The 22,264-nt window shown below is 40.4% G+C and overlaps 1 protein-coding gene and 1 long non-coding RNA gene across 2 annotated transcripts in view; one reads left to right on the top strand and one right to left on the bottom strand.

Moving 5' to 3' along the window:
• Window positions 1–7,166: 7,166 nt before the first annotated feature.
• Window positions 7,167–8,486, bottom strand: LOC128621640 (uncharacterized). The gene is made up of 4 exons (XR_008388297.1): window positions 8,408–8,486; window positions 8,243–8,327; window positions 7,996–8,085; window positions 7,167–7,869 (listed from the first exon to the last, which is right to left on the bottom strand). It is a non-coding gene; the product is annotated as an uncharacterized LOC128621640 (long non-coding RNA).
• A 9,788-nt stretch (window positions 8,487–18,274) lies between these two features.
• The window catches only part of kirrel3l (kirre like nephrin family adhesion molecule 3, like), a 49,461-nt gene continuing 45,471 nt past the window's right edge, over window positions 18,275–22,264 (top strand). Inside the window, exon 1 of the mRNA XM_053646849.1 lies at window positions 18,275–19,080. Within this exon, the coding sequence (XP_053502824.1) occupies window positions 19,041–19,080 (40 nt within the window). The 5' untranslated portion in view covers window positions 18,275–19,040. The remainder of the gene's footprint in view (window positions 19,081–22,264) is intronic.

The raw sequence follows: 22,264 nt of genomic DNA, 5'->3' as shown, positions 1-22,264 counted from the left end.
AAAACAACTTTTGGAACTGACATGTTTTCTAAATAGAGAACCGGATCTTGAAAGAGGGTGATTAGAGGAATTCGAGACAATTGCAGGCTCTGACGCCAGGGATCTAGCATGCTCTGGAGCATCTGTAGATGTTTTGTGTGTGTGTGTTTGTGTGTGTGTGTGTGTGTGTGCATGAGTTGTTACAAAGGGAATTCAGAGCTGGTACTGTTGTAAAATGGAAAATGCCCTATGACCTTTTGGAACAGGTGATGAAAAATAGAAAACACACTTTTTCGGAGGGGAAGTGTTGCCAAGCAGCACTTCATTTGGCAGCTGAATTACTAACCAGTCAGCTGTAGAGACAGGCACTTCTGAGAGGCTCGTGTGTGTGTGTGCGTGTGTGTGTGTGTGTGTTGCCCATCAATTGCTGTCCATTCTGCCATTGCTTTCAGGTCTGGCACATCACCTGTTGGAGTGCGTGACGGGATGTCGCAAGGGATCATTGTGTGTGTGTGTGTGTATGTGTGTGTGTGTGTGTGTGTTTTGCAGCCCTCTACTGACCCTTGAACAGACGGCCACCACCTCCAGAGGAAAAGCAAGCCAGCATGAGGCCAAAAACAAGAGGAGGCAAAACAAGCCGCTACAAAACATCCAAAAATAGACGCACAAACACCCTCAGAGCAAAATCAACATCATTTATGTGATTTATGCCTCATTAGAGAAAGGCTTGTTTATCATTTATTCATATATAACAACCAACCAAATGTGGGCGCCATGCATAACTAATAAACATCATTATTCTATATAAGGAGGATCTTTAATTACATAAAAGCCAACTGTCCTGGTGTCTTCTTTTCTCTTCGGAACAATGTTTCTTATATTTGGAAAATTAGGTTTTGGAAATACAAATGTCACTCATAGGAAGTTTCACTATTAGCAATAATGTATAAAACTTTTAAGATTGACTCATAACTTTCAGGCGTTTTTTTTTTTTTTTTTTTTTTTTTTTTTAAATATTGCATCTAAGTCCTAAAATCTTAATGCCCATCAACCAGTACTGTCAGAGTAATCATGACTAAAGAGCTAAAAAGTGACTTTTTTAAACACTACAGTACATGGAAGCCTGCTATACCACAATAAATAGCTAGCAAACTTGCAAGCGAAATTAGTCCGCATTAAACAAGTGAAACCCAATAATATAAAACAAAACAACAGAAACATTATGTGGGTACATACCTACAATGTATACACGAATTACAAATAAAAAAAAAAAAAAAGTATTTTTTGTGTATATTTTTTTTAGTTTGCACGTGGAAGGAATTGAAATGGAATTAAACACGACAGGGTGTGCTATTATAGGAAAGTAATCAACGACGAGTTGGTGTGATGTAGCCCAATGCGATACAGAGCTACTCTTACCACCCATAGGTTGATTATTTTCCAATAACCGCACACCCCAGAAATGTTTTATTCCTCTTAAACATCTCCTTACAGAACGCTTCACTTGAACAACACATTTCTCGCAGGTATTTTATCTACTTACTGAGTTAAATAGAGTGTCCACTAAACAAGTCTCTGTGAATGAACCGTTACCATAGAAACGATAATGTATTAGAACATGTACGTGGATATAAATCTGTTATTTGCCTTACAGCAGGAAAGACGTAAGAGCAGCTGTTATGGAAGATAAATGAACACCTTCTGACCATTGCACAGATGTAATTTGTGGCATCATTTCCCAGATTTGTCGATAATTTTTGTGCTTGAAAACTGTCATAACATCATGATTCACCTGACAGCTGGTTGGTTTGGTTTCCTTGTTATGTAAGAATTGTTTTGAAAATAATGTTGTTCTAGGAAAATAATGAATAGGAGAGATCATTCTAGAGCCAATGCAGGAAAAGTGATCACTGTTCATTTCTATATGATTACTAGAGTCGCAACAGTTGTGTTAAAGCCTTCGGGTTATAATCACATCACAAAAGTCGTTCTCTTCCTGCTAGTTGCCTGATTACAGAGCTTACGGATTTCTCATGCGCTATTCGATATTTCCATGTTGATTATATGCATGCCCAGGTCTTTCCATGTAATATATGCTAACTTTTCCCATATGTTACTCCGAGGCCCAGTAGCCATGAATACATTCATGTTGAACAACCTCACATTTAAATTCTACTTTCTTCTCCTGTTCTCTCTTCATCTAGTTTTCTTTTTCTATTTCTCTCATTACTCTGATCCGTAGCTGTTTCTCAGCGACTAGTTCTCTGAGCCTTACGTAAACCTTTCTGTCACGTCTACCTTTTGCGCTGAGACAGCTTGACAAATAAGTAATGACCGTTCACATTTTTAATTTAGTAGACTGATGAAAAATTAAATGCGGCATCACAAGACCTTAATTTAAAAACAGCCCTCCGCCTCACACCAGCTCCTTCACCACCGGCTCCCATCTCCTTTCTCTGGTTCATCTTTGCACTTATACTAATACTGCTTTTTCACAGACATTGCTGAAATCAGTTCCAACCGGTTTCAGGAAGCCAGTTTAAGAACCGCCATATACAGTATATCTAACCTATAATCAGATATAGGGGTTTCTCATCTTATTTTATGACAGTCATGTCAATAGTATGACTTGCTTGAGTGGCTACAGAATCAGACCACTTTGGTGCTCAACTGATTTTTCTGCCTGAGAACCAGCTCTTTTTTTGATGGAAAAGTGCCAAACTGTTTCAAATTCCCCATTGGCACCTTTTCAGTGGAAAATTATTGACAGCAATTTCAAAAGACTGGATTATAGACTAGAGACTGATCACATTACTCCAGTTTTAAAAGAATGTATAAAAGAAAAAAGTTTTTTTTGTTGTTTTTTTTTAAACCAGGCCACCTTCTTCCATTGCTCCATGGTCCAGTTCTAATGCTCACAAGCTCATTGTAGGTGCTTTCTGTGGTGGACAGGGGTCAGCATGGGCACTCTGAGCAGTCTGAGGTTACGCAGCCCCATACGCAGCAAGCTGTGATGCATTGTGTGTTCTGACAACTTTTTATCATAGCCAGGATGAACTTTATCAGCAATTTGTGCTACAGTAGCTCTTCTGTGGGATCGGACCAGATGGGCTAGCTTTCACTCCCCATATGCATCAATGAGTCTTGGGTGTCCATGACCCTGTTGCTGGTTCACTAGTTGTCCTTCCGTGGACCACTTTTGGTAAGTACTAACCATTGCATACCGGGAACACCCCACAAGACCTGGATATTGGAGATGCTCTGACCCTGTCATCTAGCCTTTGTCAACTTGGCCTTTGTCAGAGTCACTCAGATCCTTACGCTTGCCCATTTTTCCTGCTTCCAACACATCAACTTCGAGAACTGACTGTTCACTTGCTGCCTAGTATATCCCACCGCTTGACACGTGCCACTGTAATGAGATAATCAATGTTATTCGCTTCACCTGTCAGTGGCTTTAATGTTACCAAGGATTTAAAATGAATTTGCATGTCTGTTTCAAGGAATATTATTTAGAAAAATACAGATATTAATCATTAGTTGCTAAGTATTAACCAAATGCCCTCACATTTGAGTGATGGGACTCTGAGGCTGGTTCAGACTGAAGTCAGAGTGAGTGTGGCTCTAGGTTTTCCAACTAGTCCTACTTAGCCTCTGAAAGAATTTCTGATTAAAGTGCACTGAGGTTCTGTCCAAGCCATCAATACTGCCCAAACTCCCATCTCTGCAGTCGCTCTTGCCCTGCAGGCCGATACTTCAGCCTGTGCAAGTTAGCAGTGCTTCTTGGTTTTGGTCCTTGCTGCAGTAATTTATTTAGCTCCGCGTGAACAGCAGGGGCTCATGGTAGCTGAGCTTCTCTCTTGACGTGCTAAAGGTGGAGCGGCATTGCCATCCCAGATACCCCCCCCCCCCCCCCCCCCACACACACACACACATCCTGCTCTGGCCAGCTGTTCTTCATCAATTTTTCTCACCAGCGCAGCTGCAAATGTGAATAATCCATGATATCTTCTGTTGAAAGGGTGTGCTTGGGCTCTGTCTCTTCACCCTCAGGCGGAATTTCACCAGACTTCACTCAGTGTTTAACAAGCAGGCTTTTCTGTAGACGCAACACTCAAAGATCATGTCCAGATGAGTGCATCACCATGACAGGGTCAACATATGAGGAACAGGCCCTCCAGCAATCAGGCACAAGGAATCAAATGCAGGACCTGAGCTGCTACACACATCAAAGCGCTTAACAAATAAGCACAAAGAACTTAGTGAACCAAAACAAAACCATGAAAACAAAATAAAGAAAGAGAAATAAAGCAATGTTGTCTTACTTTGCTGTCACAGACAGAAAATCCAATAATGAGTTGAAGGAGAACTGACATCTGAACTGGAGGAAAGGTGTGTGATGAATCTGAGCAGAACCGAGAAAAAAGGTGTAAGAGTGCGAGACAGATTGAAGGAGAAAGAGAAGGTCCTAATAATGCCCAAGCCAGGACTTGATGCAAGATGTAAAATGACAGCAGACAAGTCATTCATTATTTATAGCCCTCAAGCTGGATGATTTTTTTTCCAGAGCAGGTGAGTGCTGAGGGATCGTGGCACGAAACAAGCAGCCAGTCACAGCCCATTCTCATGACTGTCAGCTAGCCCTGCTGCTAATGCTAACATTAGCAAGAGTCATGCGAGTGGGCGGCTGCCGCTGTCTGTCTGCCTCCTTTCAATTATGATGCCGGGGGCAAAACCCCTGAAACCATGCCAAAAAATAACAAGAGTACTAGCATTAAAACACAAGGAGGCTATCACTGGCAGCTTGGTGGACACAGCAGGCCTTGGGGATGCAAACAATAGAGTGCTTTTTCTTCAGACTCATTCTCCTGAAGGCTGGTGCAAGTTTTGTCAGAAAGGGTTTTGAGAATGATCTTCTGAAAGCCTGGAAGAGTTGTTTCCATCCAAAGAGTAGGATGATCTTAGCTATTTGTAGGCTGACTGTCCAACAGGGCAATAAACACGACACAGTAACAGGTAAAAGTGCAGGTTTTGTTGTTTTGAGGTTTTTGGTGCCAGCAAAACAGCAGCAAGTTTTGACAGAGACAACTTTTTTGGTTTGACCTCGTCTGAGGCAAAATAGTATAGAATCACACCACTTGAACAGTGTTGTGTACTTTTAGATTTGCGCTACAAGGTACTCTACAGTCCCTAGATACTGAATCCATAAAAACACACTTCCATTGTGTTGACATTGTGCTGCAAAATAAAATGACTCTAACCAACTTACAGTGAGCTTCATTCATTCATCCTTCATCTTCAGTAACAAGCTTTACCCTGGTCCAACGAATATTACAGGAACATTGGGTAGGAGGCAGGAATACATCTTTAATGGGATTCCAGTTTATCTCACACACACATTAGCGCAGTAATTCAAAGCTAGTTACAGGACCGGAGGCCATGAAGCAATGCTACAGCACCAATGCCAGCTGACAGGAAACTTTATGGATTAAAATATACTGTATATTGTGTATATTGTTTGTTTTAGTTAAACTAATAGATATGCTACTTGGAGCAAGGATACTTCCCAACACTCCTTCTTGGATAACCTGGATAATCTCATGACAGGAGCAGAGTTGAAGCTACCCCCTACCTTTCAGAGAGTGGCTTTTCTGAACTACGTTGTCTCAACTTCTTTTCTAAATTTCCAAGGGCCTTGGAAGCCAATTTGAAAGCAATCATAAAACAGCATTTAATTATTTGAAAGTCTTGTTCCTACAACTCTAGTTCATTTATTGTCCATAACTGATTATCCAAGGTCTATCTAGAGGCTGTTCTGGATATACACAAGCACAGACTTGCATCTATTCACAATGTAGACTAGCCAGTCTATCTAAAGGTGGTGATATGGTAGCACACAGCTTCAGGGTCCATGGTTCATCCTGAGCTTGGGTTACTATCAGTACAAAGTTTAAGTTTCCCCAGGGTTCTCTGGTTTCCTCTCACCTCCCAAAAATATACCAGAAGGTGGATTGGCAACTCTAAATTGCTCCTAGCCATGAATGAGTGTGTGAATATTTGCCCTGTGATGGACTTACATCATGCAGAGTGATAGCGTGATAGACTACAGATCTGCTATGACCGTGACCAAAATAAGATGAATTGAAGATGTGAAGATGAATGAATGAGCAAATAAGTCTACGTACAGACATTTAGAAGGTTTTGGGAGGTGAGATGAAGCTAGACATGGACATGATGGATCAAGCCCCAGAACCCTGAAGCTCTAAGGCTATAATGTAGCACAATATATAATATCATTTACTTCTAACAGTGTCTCAAAGAATGAGAAGTGACCACTTCATCAACACACTGTAAGCACTAAAATTCTAGTCAGGGATTAGTGACCACACACACACACACACATGTTTACCTATACCCGTTTAAAAAATCAGATAGCATGGCTGAATGAGGTATCCTGTCCCTGTCACAGTGAGTTGTATGTTATAGCGTTAAAACTACATTCTTATGTGTTCTAAAATTGGACATCCCCTGAGGTGGAGCATCGCAATTTTTGGTTCAGCTTTGTCTGGATAATTAAGTAGCCATGCAATGGCCAGGGAATTCCCAGCTGTGGTTCCCTGCTGTTTTGGCCCACAGCAGCTTTAATTACTTGAGCAAACAATCTGCTGTTATCCTGAGTAACGCCTGATGTAAGCCACTCTCAACAGGACAGGTTGCTGAATGAACAGGTGTTACACCAGCACTTCAAAGTAAACGGAAAGGCAATTATTTTTACTATCATTATAAATGTGTAGCGATTTAATAGAATGGCGATAACTGAGTGCTTTCTTACTAAATCAATAGGGGGAAAAATCTAAGTTGGATAAGTAATTAAACAGCAGTCGTAGGCATTAGAGTTTGGGGAGATTATGAGACGTATTCATGTGTGCTTTTGTATACGGGAACTAACGTTTGTTATATTGTCTAATTTGCCAAGTAATAGTTGGTTACATTGAAAAAAGTTACTATGGTAGAGTTAATGATATCATCAGTGGACATGGCTAATGATACATTTTTTTCATGAATATAACTGTTGACTTTAAATATCAAAGCTCATCAGATGAAGATAAAAAGGAAGAAGGGAAGCCATTTTCACTGGATGCACCTATAACAGGAACATACTAATCAATATGGGCCCAAGGAGAAGCAAGCAAGCCAGCTAGCTGATGGTCTGTCAGTGAGTGTGGCTTCCTCAGGATCAATTTCCATTAATGGAGCAAAAATAAACAAAATATTGTATATAGCCATCTTGTATCTGAAATGTCATTTACTCTATATTAATTTTTTATTTATAAAATAGCAATACTGTGCTCGGAGTCATGCTGTAGAACTGAATATTGACATGGCTGTGATTGCCAAATAACAGCACTCTTGCTTGTGTGATATTGCAAAAGTATATTTGACACTATTTCCTTTCAACTTTCATTTGTCCACATAGAGAATTAAGTGCCGGGAAATGTACTCACTCACAAACAAAATAACTGTCTTTTTGGAATTCCCTAGTAACATTACTTACCTCCCTAATAGGCTAGTAGGCGTCCCCAAATTACATTACATAGAGAAAAAAAAAAACAATATTTTATCATAACAGAGCTGTATGCTCCAGGGCTCCCAGTCAATCCTGAACTTGAGCTACTCTCTGTGTGAAATTTCTCTGCATGTTTCTGTGTGGGTTTGTTCTTGCACTGGGTTCTCAGATTTCCTCCCACTTACCAAAAACATATTGGTGCATTGGTGACAGTAAATTACCCCTCATTGTGGATGTGTGTATGCATGGTGGCTTGCGATGGATGGTCCTATATTCCCACCTTGATCCTGTTGTTCCCAGGATTGGTTCCATTGTTACCCCAACTGAATAAATGAATGACACATGCCAAAGTTAATGTATTGGTAGTGTATGATGTCCACGCTATAATGTATCTGATGTAAAACTGTTTTCTTAGTAGATATAATATAATTTAATAAAATATACTAAACCTGATGCAGATGGTTCACCGCTGAACAGAATTCAGCATAAATGCACGGCTTCCCATTGATCCCAATACACATTACTAACTATGACTTCATCTGTATTTAGAAATAAAAATGTACCTTTCAGGTCTTGTTAAAAGAAATTAGACATGTTAGAATAAAGTGAAAATGACATTTGTTTCTTTGCATCTCAGCTTAATATCTAACGCATGCTTGCTTTTTTTAAAAAAAAATAATAATAATAAAGACTTACTTAAAAATGACAGTCTTGTTTTCCCCCGTAACGTTCACATCCTCTTGTTAAATTACAGGCACCTTAGGAAAAGAACATCACAGTGCTACATAAGTGCTATGAGATCACTGAACTGTTCAGGCAGCACCATGAAAACGATGCATTATCTACCAAATCAGTTCAAACCTGTCATCTTGTGACAGTGACAATATGTCACCCCTTGGATATAACTTTAGTCGGAGCAATCAATATAATTCGGTTGAGATCTGTGCAGTTCTGAGGTCTGCTGATGCTGGTGAGTGTGTCTGAGTGGCTGATCTAAATCTGGCAGCCCATCTGGGAGAGCTCGCTGTGGGATTAGTGCAGGACACACTGTGCTCGACAGAGAGACCTGCTGTGTCTTCGAGATGACTCCAAACCAGGACAAACAGCTGATCTGAGTCCACATAAGGTCACGATTCATACGAGGAAAAAGCACTGTCGTGCCTGTACTCCAAATGGACAGAACAAGACTCTTAAAATAAAATCATAACAATATGCAAATACTAACTCCGATTAATAATTCATTCTGACATTTGCAAAAGCGTGACAAACTTTCCCTGTCAAATTTTCACAATGATCTCTCCAACTTATTTGAATGCTGAGGCATCACTCATTCGGTATTTTCCAACAATCTGTAGAATGTCATGTGCATCAAGCAGGTCCAGGATTCCCAAATCTGGTCCTCAGGGAGTCCAGCAACTCCACATTTGTATTATTTAGTTCCAACTCCAAGCAGATAAGGCACAGAAACACTACTTTATCATTCCCTCAGGTATCATAGGAGTTAGAGAAGACGCTGGAGAGAGAAAAAAAAATGTAAGCAGTTGGATGGAGAAGAAACACAGATGCAGAGGAATAAGAATAATAATTTCTTTAAAAGGTAGCATACAGAAATATCGTTTTAAACCACTTCTTCCCAAATTGCCCCTTAGATGTCTATAAAATAAAATATTTACAATAAAAGTACACCGGTGACCGTTGTAGCTTTCAATGGAAATAAAATATAGCCTTTCAGTTTTGCTGGATGGCTCCAATGTGCAGGAGTATTATCAAGAAATTATAGCACACTGGTGTATTTTGCCACTGCAATGACATACTCCTTCAATAAAAAGACATTGCAGAACTGCTGTCCTCTGTATCACAATGATACAGAGGACAGCTCTGTAACTGTAGGCCATTTATTAACACAGTACACCCCCCCCCCCCAAGCTACTCCATTTCTGTAAATGTAATGGAGACTTTACAATCAGTACATTGACAAACAGCAGCGTAATACACTTGACCTTTATGCAACCGTGCTTTATATAGACTATATCGCCAAAGGTTTATGGACACCTGACCATAACCATAGCGCTCATATGTGTTTGTTGAATATCTCATTCCAGATTTTGAAATGATAATGTTGTTTGTTGAAGCAAAAAAGTTATCCAATACTGGGCGTGTGTGATAATATATTTGCCCCATAGTTACTAATTCTCCAAATTTATGAAACTGCATTCATAATGGGGTTCAGCTGGCCTGATTACTGCTAACCTTGTTCAATCAAATCAACACTTAGATAGAACTTTTTCAACAGCATGAAGTTGGTTAAAAGGTCTTACCCAGTAACACATTATGTTGAAATTGTAAGAAATTCCAGAAATGATGAGGAAGAAGGTGATTGAAATACATCAGGCTGGGAAGGGTTACAAAGCTATTTCAAAGGCTCCAAAGGACCATTATCTCCAAATGGAAAAACTCAGCACAGTAGTGAACTTTCCCAGAAGTGTCTGACCTTCCAAAATTCCTCACAGAGCACAGCAACGACTCATCCAGGAAGTCACAAAAGAGCCAAGGACAACATCAAAGGAACTACAGGACTCTCTTGCATCAATAAAGGTCACTGTTCATGACTCCGCTATCAGAAAGACACTGGGTAAAAATAGAATCCATGAAAGAGTGGCGAGGTGAAAACCACTGCTAACCCAGAAGAACGTTAAGACTCGTCTGAATTTTGACAAAACACACCTTGATGATCCTCAAACCTTTTGGGAGAATGTTCTGTGGCCTGATGAGTCGAAAGTAGAACTGTTTGGAAGACGGGGGTCCTGTTACATCACCAAACTAAACCAAACACAGAATTCCACAAAAAGAACATCATACCTACCAAGCATGGTGGTGGAAGTGTGATGGTGTGGGGATGCTTTGTTTTTCAGGGCCTGGACAACTTACAATAATTGAGGGAAACATGAACTCTGTTCTTTCCAGAAAATCCTAAAGCAGAATGTCCGGTCTTCAGTCCCTAAGTTGAAACTCAATTGCAACTGGATTATGCAGCACGACAGTGATCCAAAGCAGAGGAGTAAGCCCTAGTCCTGGAAGTGAGTGAAAGACTGGTCTCCAATTGAAACATTTGGTTGCAGTTACTGCTGCTATAGGTGGCACAAACAGATTTTACGTTTAGGATTTTACAGTTAGTTTTTCACATGGGTGTTGGATAACATTTTTTTTCTTCAGTAAAATAAATAACTGTATTCTCTGTTTACTCAGGCTGCCTTTGTTTTATGTTGTATTTCGTTTGAAGATCTAAAACTATTTAGAAATCAGGATGGGGGCAAGTACTTTTTCACAGCACTGTACCATATAGTGTACTATGCAACAGATTTTGAGTCTTTTAGAAGTCCTTTGAGCCTGTTCAGTTAAGTGATTCATTCAGTTGAGTAGTGTTTAATAGTTAATAATTGTTGCCATTTTGTTTTACATATGATTGTACGTCTATGCAATGAAGCACTGGACATCTCCAGCTTAGCCTGAATGAGCTTGAGCTCAAACACAACTCACTGACCTCAGCTGATGCACGGAATGAGAACATGAGAATGTATGCACGTGATTGATTTTATATATGTGTAGAGCAACAGATATTGTCACCAAGCTGCTTTACAGAAATCAAGATCTTTAATAACAAAAGTCAGAGGAAACAATGGCATAAAAAAAAAAAAGACTCAAAAGGGATCCCATCCTGCATCAGCAGCAATTAAACAGAAGGAATGACTGGGGTATATGGCATTGAACATGGTAGTGTATATGGCAGTGATCGATTTAGACCCCATTTGTTCACTCATTAAACTCACTACAGACTCATTCAAAAAGATTTGCTTTTGAATCAAAAATATCTACTGTGTACTGTGTATACCTGTACACGGTGGAGTTCGTGAGCACAAGCTTGTGATTTCAAATGCCAAGATTTTTTTTTTTTTTACACTTTTACTTTTTTAAGTTACTAGTGGTTTGTGGTTTCTTGGTAACATGAAATGTCGCACATGTCTTATTAACTTTGAGAGAGAGCACAAGAGAGAGAGACAGAGAGAGAGAGAGAGAGCGTGAGAGAGAGAGAGAGAGAGACAGACAGAGAGAGAGGCTGGTGAGGGAACAACTGTTTATAGCTGCTATAATGTAAATGCTAACTGGAACTAACTTCTTTCCCAGACGTTCCAAAACGTTAAATTTAGCTAAATGTTTTTGCATCAATACAAAATTGTTCATGCTGGAAAAATGCTGTGGTGTAGTAATTAAAATAAAACACTTTTTGAAAATTCCTCATTTATTAGTGCTGCTATTGGAAAATAATCAACAGCACCCCACTCCACTCCACCATGTTTTTTTTTGGGTTTTTTTTCCACTTACAGTACATACTCTATACTAAGTTTGTGTAAATGTGATTTGTGTTGAGTATATCTCATATGGTGATCTTTCATAAATGTACATAGTATACGCTAGATGAGAGATGCTTTGCTTTTCTGCAGTACTATAAGCCACTGTTGTAGGCTGAAATGGGAAACATCAGTATCTAATGCACTGTAATGTAACAGGTGCTCAGCTATGCCACAGAAACTGCCTCATATGCAAGAAGCACTTTCTGTGTTTGTTTGCGGATGTCGTCGTGTTTCAGGTTGCCTTACCCCTAATTGTCCTAATCAATTCCTCATTGTCCTGTGCAATTAGGCAGCAATCTGGAGAAAACACACAGGCTTCACTTTAACTTTGCATCAGCCTTGCAAATTACACAGGAGAGGAAGCTCCTGTTTTAATTTTGGACCGGCACATTCGCCGATGTTGACGTTTCTTTTCTAATTGACCCTGGGGTCAAATGGAGACTGAGATAATATTTTGTTAAAATATTCTCATTTCCTGGGGAGTCGCATTTCCATAGCACTTCGCCTCATGCTTAATTTATTACTTTTCTTACAATTACCTTGGAAGTGACATCCATACTGTCGGCTTCTTCTTTCACAGAACAGTTTAGTAAATATCAAACCGTATCTATTATTAATAAACCTAAACCAAAAACTTGCCTTTATATTTTTAGTTGAATAATTTATGCTTTTAAAAGACTTGGCGCGAGAGACATTTTAGATGTTGTGCACTCTGAAAAAATGAAGCTGGTTCTTTTTTTTTTTTTTTTAAAAACTTGCCAGTATTAAAGTATCAAAATTCACCTAGAAATCAACTCAGGGAAATGATGTCATTTAAACAACAAATATTCATTGAACTAACAAAAGAGGTTAAAGACATTTTAACCACTAAATTTAATATAAAAAGCAATGTAATGTAATTTTCCATTTGAATCAGCCAGGGATGTTATTTTCTTTGATAGCATATGATAGCAGTCATCAAAATGGCAGATTGCAGTCCAGCAAAGTACACTATATGGCTAAAAATTATACCTATTACATACAGCAAGCCCATTTTATATATACCCCATATATAATCCATCTCCAGACTGTTGCAACATAGTTGGAACTACACGATTGTATAGAATGTGTTTGCTAAAGCGTTAAGATTTTCCTTCACTGGAATCAAACATGATCCAGCATGACAATGCCCCTGTACACAAAGCAAGGTTGGGTGTCCACAAACTTTTGGCTGTATAGTATATTTCAAGCATTCAAAAAAAAAATACTGCAGCACTAGACTACTGCAATAACTAGACGTAGTTCGGTGACTCCAACATGAACCATCCCAATATCTGTAAGAGCTCCTCTGTTGCAGCCAGGCACATGCATTTATGTAAAACTGATGTCTCATCTGTTCAGAATCAGTGGCGCTTGTCAAAAGTGATAACATGAAGCTCCACTACAAAGCAAAACATAACCACACACGAATACGTGTGTCTTATTTATATCCAGGAACTAATCACTAAAGCGTTAAAAGGTATCCGTCATCACTAATAAGTCATGTTACTTATTTCAAATATTCATTACGTCAGAATGATCGATTATCACGAGTATCACAGCATTAACATGTACACTGTTAACATTTCAAAGGACACGTGAATATTTACATTTTGCCAGCTATCACATGTTTAAAATGTCCCACGAGTGTTTACTTTTTGTCCTTTGGTCAATTGTCCTTTGTCGTCTTAGTTCTCTTATAATCTGTTTAAACAGAACGTCAGCAGAGATATGGGATTGTTGTGTAATGATTTTGCATCTTGTTTTCCAGATTTTATTATTCACTGTGCAGATTACTAGCCAAAGAAAGTTTTCCGTTGTTTTTGGCAAACGTTCAGATTTCAGATGATGGATTTTTCATTTTATTTTACATTTATTCCAATGTTTACCATCATGTTATCCAAGTAAGTAAGTCCTTACACTGAGTTAATGATTTATTAGGTATCGGGTAACTAATAACCTGCCGACTCAGTCTATACAATCAATTAAGAACCATTTTTGAGTTTGCTCTTCCAATACACATTCAGCCCCTATTTATCAAGAAGGTTAGTGTGAAGCTCTGAAATTTGTAGATCATTTAACACTGCATGAACCCTATCCTTCCATCTATTCTTCTCTTTTTTTCCCAATATAGATCTCTCATCACCTACTTCTTCTCCTTTTCCTCTCCTCTTTCTCCAATATAGATCTCCAATCATCCTGTTCTCTTCTTGCAATATGGATCTCAGTCACCTTCTACTCCTGTCACTCATGTTTCTCCAATGTGGCTGGCCCTTCATCCTCTACTCTTCTCTTCTCTTTCTCCAATGATGATCTCTACCATCTTCATTTTCCTTCCCTTCCCCTTTCTCCAGTGTACAAGTCGTGCAAATGTCTTATGCAACCTACATTTTATTCTATATAGCAGCATGGTGTTGCAGTGGGTAGAATTGCTGCTTCATCACTCCAAGAACCCTGGTTCGATCTTGAGCTCGGATTACTGTCTATGTGGAATTTCTGAGCGTATTCTTCTAGTGGGTGTGGGTTTCCTCCAGGTATTGCTGTTATTCCCATCACCCACAAACATGCCAGAAGGTGGATTGGTTACGCTAAATTACCAGTTGGTGTAAGTACCGTATGTGTGTGTGTGTGTGTGTGGTGCCCTGAGATGGACCAGTATTCCATCCAGGGTGGATTCTTGCCTAGCTCCCAGTGTTCCCAGGATAGGATCCAGAACCACCTTTTTGTATTTTGTTAAGTAGTAGATCACATTTCTGGGATTGTACTTGTAGAAGAACTTTATCACGTTCTCCAAGAAGACTGGAACAACCTACCGGTCAATTTCCAGTTACAGCTGTCCTATATCATTTCCATCTCTTCTTCTTCTAATATACTGTAGTTTCCCATAATCCTCCTCTCTTCTTCTATAAAACAGTAGGAGCCCCATCACTTACAGCATTTCTTGCCTCTCTTTCCAATATACAGTCTATATCCATTTATCCCATCATCCTATCCTCTCTTGTCTCTTCCAGTACAAGTCCACCATCATCCTCTTCTCCCAGCTTTCTTCTAATCTTCTATTCATACAGGTATATTGTCAAACTCTTTCTCTCCTGTCCTCTTCTCTCCTGTCTTCGCCATCCTCTTTTCCTCCTCTAATTCCAGTCTCTTACCATGCTCCATTCTCTACTTCTCCTCTACTACAGATGCACCTTTGTCTAATTTTCCTTTTCCTCCAGTGTCGGCATCATCTCTCTCGTTTTTCTACATTACTGGCATCCCATCGTCCTCCTCTCTTTTTCTCATCGCATTATCCACCTTTTTTTCTATTTTTGCAAAGCAGGTCTCCTCTCCCATTTTCCTCCTCTTCTCACCCTCCTCCCCTTTTACTCCAAAATACATCTTCACATCCAACAATGTTAACAAGAAAAACCTAGCAGGCAGAGAAAAACACAAAAAAACAAACTGAATTTTACCACAAAAAAACACAAAAAAACAAGTATATGTTGGTGAACAAGACGTTTTTGGGTTGTTGGGTTTTTTTTTTCTTCAAATGTGAGCCAAGCAACAGCGAAGAAAAAAAAAACAGTAAGGCAAAGTCTGGTGTGAACGCTACTTAAGAATAAGCAGCCCCTCTATTGTGATCTTTTTTCTTACCAACCAAAGAGACCACAGTCCCACCCACTTTGTTTCTTTTGGCTGACAAGACCGAATTCACAGGACAAAGTTCATCTAGATAAAGTTGGCATGACGTAAAAGTAACCACTACCAGAAGTAAAAGTGTGTCTTTTACTTTCAAGTTCAACATCTTTTTTCCCTTTAGTAAATTGTTTTTTTGTTGTTGTTGTTTTGCTGAGTGAATTTTACTGCTACTTTGGCTTAAAAAGCAGAAATGCATAGCTTTCATATGCCTTCCATATCATTGTAGCAAAAAGGTCTAAAATAGTCAATTCTATCGATAAACCATAGTTGTTGATACCTCTGCACATCTCTTATGACCTTTCCCTGCTCCTCTCTTTCTCCAGTGCTGGTCACATCCATCTTCACCTCTCTTCAGATTGCTTTGGAAGCAGGAAACCACCTGCCTGTAGTATTGACTTATAGTAGCCTTGCCCTACTAGCCTTCTTCCCATAATTTCTGATTCATCATCAAGCTCAAACAACACCACACTGAACAACTAGAGTCCCATCAATAATACATTTCCAACCACAGTGATGGAGGAGAAATGATCTTGGCCAAAATGACTTACCACTTTACTCTATAGAGACCAACAATATCTAAGATTGGCAGGTTGCTGCAAGCACACAATTTGACAAGCACTTGGCTCAAGCCCAAATAGCCCCCTACTGGGCATATAGTGCACTTCATTTGGTGTACAAGCCATTATTTCCTACCCTATGTAATATAGAGAGTCATGAGCCATTTGGGATTCAGTGCTTGTCCTAAACGCTTCATCCTCTGTTTTAATATCCAGCCACCTGCCACAGCGCTGATGTGATTCACACCTGGGTGAACTTCATTGATCTTCTATCACACTGTTGATTGCAATCACCAACAGACAGAGCAGATAAAAGGGACATCACAGATCAGGACCACACAGTTAATGAAAGGCGTTTAATTTTTTTGGTACACGGTGGTGTGCTTGATAAATTACATCACCTAGTGGATATCAGAAATGAGCTAGGTTGGGTAGTAATGGACTACATGCTGTATGGATTACATAATCTGATTTCAAAAACCATGTATTTGTAATCAGGGGAGGATGCCTTTGAGAATATGAATAATCAGATTAAAGGTACTTATTTATGGAATGCTTAATGTGTGGATTTAAAAACAATTCCCGCGATACGATTTGTACGAACCTGAGCTTAATCTAACCACACAACACACTAAATCATTTGAAATGGAACCGATTTCTCATGAGATAAGTACAACTTAAGTACATTTTCCATGTCAGTGAATCACAGTCTATCGATCTGTGATTAGCCAGAGGATCTGGAGCCAAAAAAAATAAAGACTTCACAGAAATATACATCTTCAAAGTACAATGGAATTCAATATACTGTACATTTACTAATTCATTTACAAAACATTAAAAAGAGTTGAATGTACTTTGGTTTATGAAACGAATCAAATGAAGTTTGACAGATGGAAGGATAGATAGATAGATAGATAGATAGATAGATAGATAGATGATGGGGAGATGCATGAATAAGCTGTTTTATAATTGTATAACTTTAAAACACACATATGACATGCTGGCTATGTTTGGATACATTCTACAGATAAGTCGAGACAGTTTCATTTAAATGAGATCGTTTTTCTTTACTTAATTCTTCTCCGTGTTTACTTTTTCCACAGACTTTCCACTGACTTCAGAATCCCCAGTGTTAAATTAACACTTTACAGTATTCCTTTGTGTTCAGCTGGAATTAAAAGAACCCTGGAGGTGTTAATTCAACACTGGGGACTTTGGTGTTTAACCAAGCAGCCCCCTACTGTTCTAGCACTAAAGAGTCTAAGGCCTTGCCCCGCCTCCATTTTCTTTTCTTCTTCTTAAACTAATCGCAGGTCCTTAGGGGCTGTAGCCCAGTGGAGTGTGCATGAGTGGGTGTTCTAGTTCCCAAACGAGAAACGCCATCTCTCTTTATTTATGCCTGAACCGACAGAAAGGACAGAACCGAACCCAGCAGACGCCCTATGACAGATTCATACTATAGATGATACAACAAGAGGCGTCTGAGAGCACAGAGTAGCATAAAATCAGCTACGAGAGTGTACTCAGTCTTATATTGCGTAGACTAAAGAGTGTATAGGAGAAGACAGATGTACCCTGTATGAGAGCACAAAGAAGTAGTGGAGACTAAAATGAGTAGGGAGCATGCTGAGGAGTGTAAGAGCATATAGAGCTGTCTAGAGAGTGCAAAAAGAATTCATAGAGAAATCTGAAGTGCAAGGAGAGGAGATGGAGAGACCAAAGTGCAGAGACAAACGTGAGGGCTCTAAAGGGTGCATGAAGGAGGATACAAAGCAAAACATGGGTGTTCTCTGAGAGCTCATAGGGAACTATGAAAGCTTATATGGTCTAAAACATGCAGAGAGGAGTCTAAGAGCGCAAAGGGGTGTCTAAAGTGAGTACTAAAGTGTATGAATGAATAGATTGTAATAGATTGTGAGATTGTGAGCATGTGAGGGTGCAGAGAGGAGTGTTAGAGCTGTCTAAAGAGTGCACAAAACGAGACTAAAAAGCTCTTAGAGCTCTCTATATAGCGCAGAGAGGAGTGCAAGAAAGCACAGGAGAAAAAGAAGAAAAAAAAGATGACGCTGCATAGAGGAGTATAAGCCAGAACAAAGCACTTGTAAGGAGTGTGAAAGTGCGCACTGGAGTGAAAGAACGTGTACAGCTGTGTAAAGAGTGCAGCGCGCGTGAAATATTTCAGAGCTGTTTAAGAGAGGAGTCCAGAGCAAACAGAGGTGTCTGTGAGCTCGTATAGGAGTGTGAGAGAGCGCAGAGGGGTGTGAGGAGTGTGGGGAGTGTGATCTCGCGCAGAAGGGGGTGGAACGGAGGGGGTGTGGATACGAGTGGTGCTTTCAGCAAAGGCTGGTGCTGAAACGCGTTCAGCTGCGGAGGAAATCAGAGCTTCATTCAGCATCGGCACAGCCCAGCAGCACACACACACACACACGCGCGCGCGCGCTCCTACTCCAGCACTCCTGAGCGGACAACCCAGTGCAGAGATGATCCGAGCCGACTCGGAGTAAAGGACTGAAGTCACGATAACCGGAGAGATTGCAGACTGATGCGAAATCGAGACAAAGCGTCCGGGAACAAAGTTCGCAACTCGGAAGGGACACGGAACCCTGAACCCATCACGGAATTCTGTGAACACTCTCGGACCAAAGCAGAGACACTGAGGACGCTGTCCGAGGCTGGTGATTTTGAGTATAGTCTTCTTTGTTTGTTTGTTTGTTTTGTTTTGTTTTGATCTGTCCTGCTTTGGAGAGGCGCTGAAGGAAGAATTGGCCATCCGGACCGGTGCGTCGCGAGCGCGCAGCTTTTAAACCAGAGCGAGAAGATTGGAGCAAGATGCTGCAGTTTTGCATCGCTCTTATCCTTTTAGGAACAGGTAAGAGCTTTGGGGATTCTTTTAGGGTTTGTTTGTTTTTTTATTCCATGGTTTGATTTCCTCTGCACGGCAGTACTCTAAGGTGTCACATTGTAGCATGGATTAAATGGCCAGGGTTTGGGGTTTTTTGTCTTATTTCCCAGGACGCGCTGCGTCAAACCAGTACCACCACTCTTACAGCAGTGTTTTTCCCAGTTCTGGTACTGGGGTGAGACCTCGCACCCTTCATCAGAGTGCTTTATCAGCTTTAACTGGAATTCTTAGTTCATCAGGAAGCCCTTAATCGGGTTAAATGGCTGTTAAATCGAGGGAAAAGACGAATGTGATGAAGCGGTATTGTTCGCGCATTTTTAGCGTCTGTCTATTGTAACGTATGTGTGTGCGGGTGCGTGTGTGTGTGTGTGTGTGTAGCCCAGGTTATTAATGGGTTCAGAATGAATGGCACGATGGAAAAACTTTCGTCCTTGAAGCTGTTGATTTTATTTGATTAGTTCAGATTGCAATCGGTTTAAGGTTTGGTGTGTGTGTGTGTGTGTGTGTGTGTGTGTGTGTGTGTGTTTGTGTGTGTGGACTATGAGAGAGAGAACTCTTAAACTGCTTAAAAGGCATAGTGCAGCTCACACATCACACATGTGTTACTGCAGTAGGGGATGTATCTATCTATCTATCTATCTGTCTGTCTGTCTATCTATCTATCTATCTATCTATCTGTCTGTCTGTCTATCTGTCTATCTATCTATCTGTCTATCTGTCTGTCTATCTATCTACATAGGACCTTGGGCTGCGTGCGTTCCTGCGCGCGCGCGTGTGTGTGTGTGTGTGTGTGAGAGAGAGAGAGAGAGAGAGAGAGAGATTAATAAACGGATGAGCTCTCGATGAGTTACAGTGCACAAACAGATCATTTAGGTCATGATAAACTTTATAACCCTCAAGCTATTCATTTAACATCTTTGCATCTGTGTCCCAGTATTGCCAAAAAAAAAAAAAAAGAAAGAAGAAGAAGAACACAGAGAGAGAGAACTCTGAGCAAAATGTAGATTATAAATGTATCCACGGAGGAAATAAAGCGCGTTCAAACTTAATGCCGGAGGGTTATATTCGCACACAGAGCCGAGGAAAGAGGACACACACACACGCGCGCGCGCGCGCATCTTAATAATTTCATAGGCATGCCAGGGATAATACGCTATCTCTTTCAAACAGAATAATGTAGCGACATTATATAAATATTGAGAAGTGTGTGTTAGGCTCGAGTGGAGGTGGCACAATTTTCTGTGCTTTCAGGGCGACATCCTCAGGGAAAGCAGTGATGGCATTTTTTATTAAAATCATTAAAGTAGCATATTGATAAATTCACTGTTTGATTGAACAGATCTGGGGTAATAGAGTAGGTCGGTAGGAGGTGATATCTGAACAGTTTAAACGACTTCATCTGAAGCGTCTTTCTTTAGCTGTTGTGTTTACATTGCCCTTTGTTAGCAACTTTATACCATTTTCTGCGGACTTTTAGTGAGTTTCTCAGCAGAAAGCAGGTATATTGCTCCGAACTGACAGACTTTCTGAGCAGATGTTAACTACATTCTGTGCTTGCCTCAGCGCAATAGTTTCCCTAACAGCTGCTGCTTGTGTGAGTTCAGGGAGAGAGCAGGTTCGTGACCAGTTGCCAACAGGCGCGAGCACAGTAACCACCAATCACTGATCACCACTGCCCAGCAACCACCAATCACTGATCACCACTGCCCAGGAACCACCAATCACTGATCACCACTGCCCAGCAACCACCAATCACTGATCACCACTGCCCAGTAACCACCAACCACCTATCACCACTGCCAAGCAACCACCAATCACTGATCACCACTGCCCAGTAACCACCAATCACTGATCACCACTGCCCAGCAACCACCAATCACTGATCACCACTGCCCAGGAACCACCAATCACTGATCACCACTGCCCAGCAACCACCAATCACTGATCACCACTGCCCTGTAACTACCAATCACTGATCACCACTGCCCTGTAACTACCAATCACTGATCACCACTGCCCAGCAACCACCAATCACTGATCACCACTGCCCAGCAACCACCAATGACTGATCACCACTGCCCAGCAACCACCAATCACTGATCACCACTGCACCGCAACCAACAATCACTGATCACCACTGCCCAGCAACCACCAATCACTGATCACCACTGCTTAGCGAACAATCACTGATCACTACTGCACCGCAACCACCAATCATTGAACACCATTGACCAGCAACCACCAATCACTGATCACCACTGCTTAGCGACCAATCACTGATCGCCACTGCTTAGTGACCAATCACTGATCACCACTGCTTAGCGACCAATCCCAGCCACGACTAATTTTCTACAAACTCCTCTGTCCCTCCTTTTAAAATGGAAGTTGTATCTTAGCTATAATAATAAAGCAAAGCAACAGATTTGTGAACTATCACAAGTTGTGTTGTATGAATATGTACATGAGTGTCTGACATCACTTAGTGTAATGCTGTATTTTGTAAAAGTGTAAGTCACTCACGTCCCTTATAGTTTTGCACTTGTGGGCATGCACTGTCCAACACAGTTATATAATTTGTACACATCACTTTATGTACTAGGCTTTGTTAGCAGATTAGCAAAGCAAGCTAACTGTACTAGCTACGTACACTCTCCAAGGCCATTAGAGACCATTGTGATTTAATTTTGCTAAATGCCCGATGCATCAAACACTACAGATGCAAATTCAAGAGTAACTTTTTACACTGGACTTTCTGGGGTTTTAAAGTCAGCAGTTGTTCCGGTGGATGTAAGGGTCAATAAAATATTAAATAACATTTTCAACATTCAAAATAGGCATTTACATCACAGGTGATGATGATGTTGATGCTTTGCTGCATTATCCTGTTAGCTAGCTAGCAATATGACTGCACAGAGTTTGAAGTAAATTAAGCTAATAACTTGCTGCAAGGAATTGCTCCTATTGTTGTTGTCAATGTTCAAGTGTTCCAGTTGAGAAATCTGCTTCACACACTTGTCACCCTGCGTCCCTTTGTGTTGCCAGTGGCCACTTGTTCATAAAACGAAGGAGTCGACTAGAGTGTGTTGAAATCCCCTGAGGAAACAGGGTCTTTGAGCATGTACTAGCTAGTTTCCTTTGAAAAGATTTGGTA

The sequence above is a fragment of the Ictalurus furcatus genome, chromosome 17 (assembly GCF_023375685.1).
Source record: "Ictalurus furcatus strain D&B chromosome 17, Billie_1.0, whole genome shotgun sequence".
Lineage (NCBI taxonomy): Eukaryota > Metazoa > Chordata > Actinopteri > Siluriformes > Ictaluridae > Ictalurus > Ictalurus furcatus.
The sequence above is the reverse complement of the archived record's forward strand: the minus strand, read 5'-3'. Positions and strand labels throughout refer to the sequence as shown.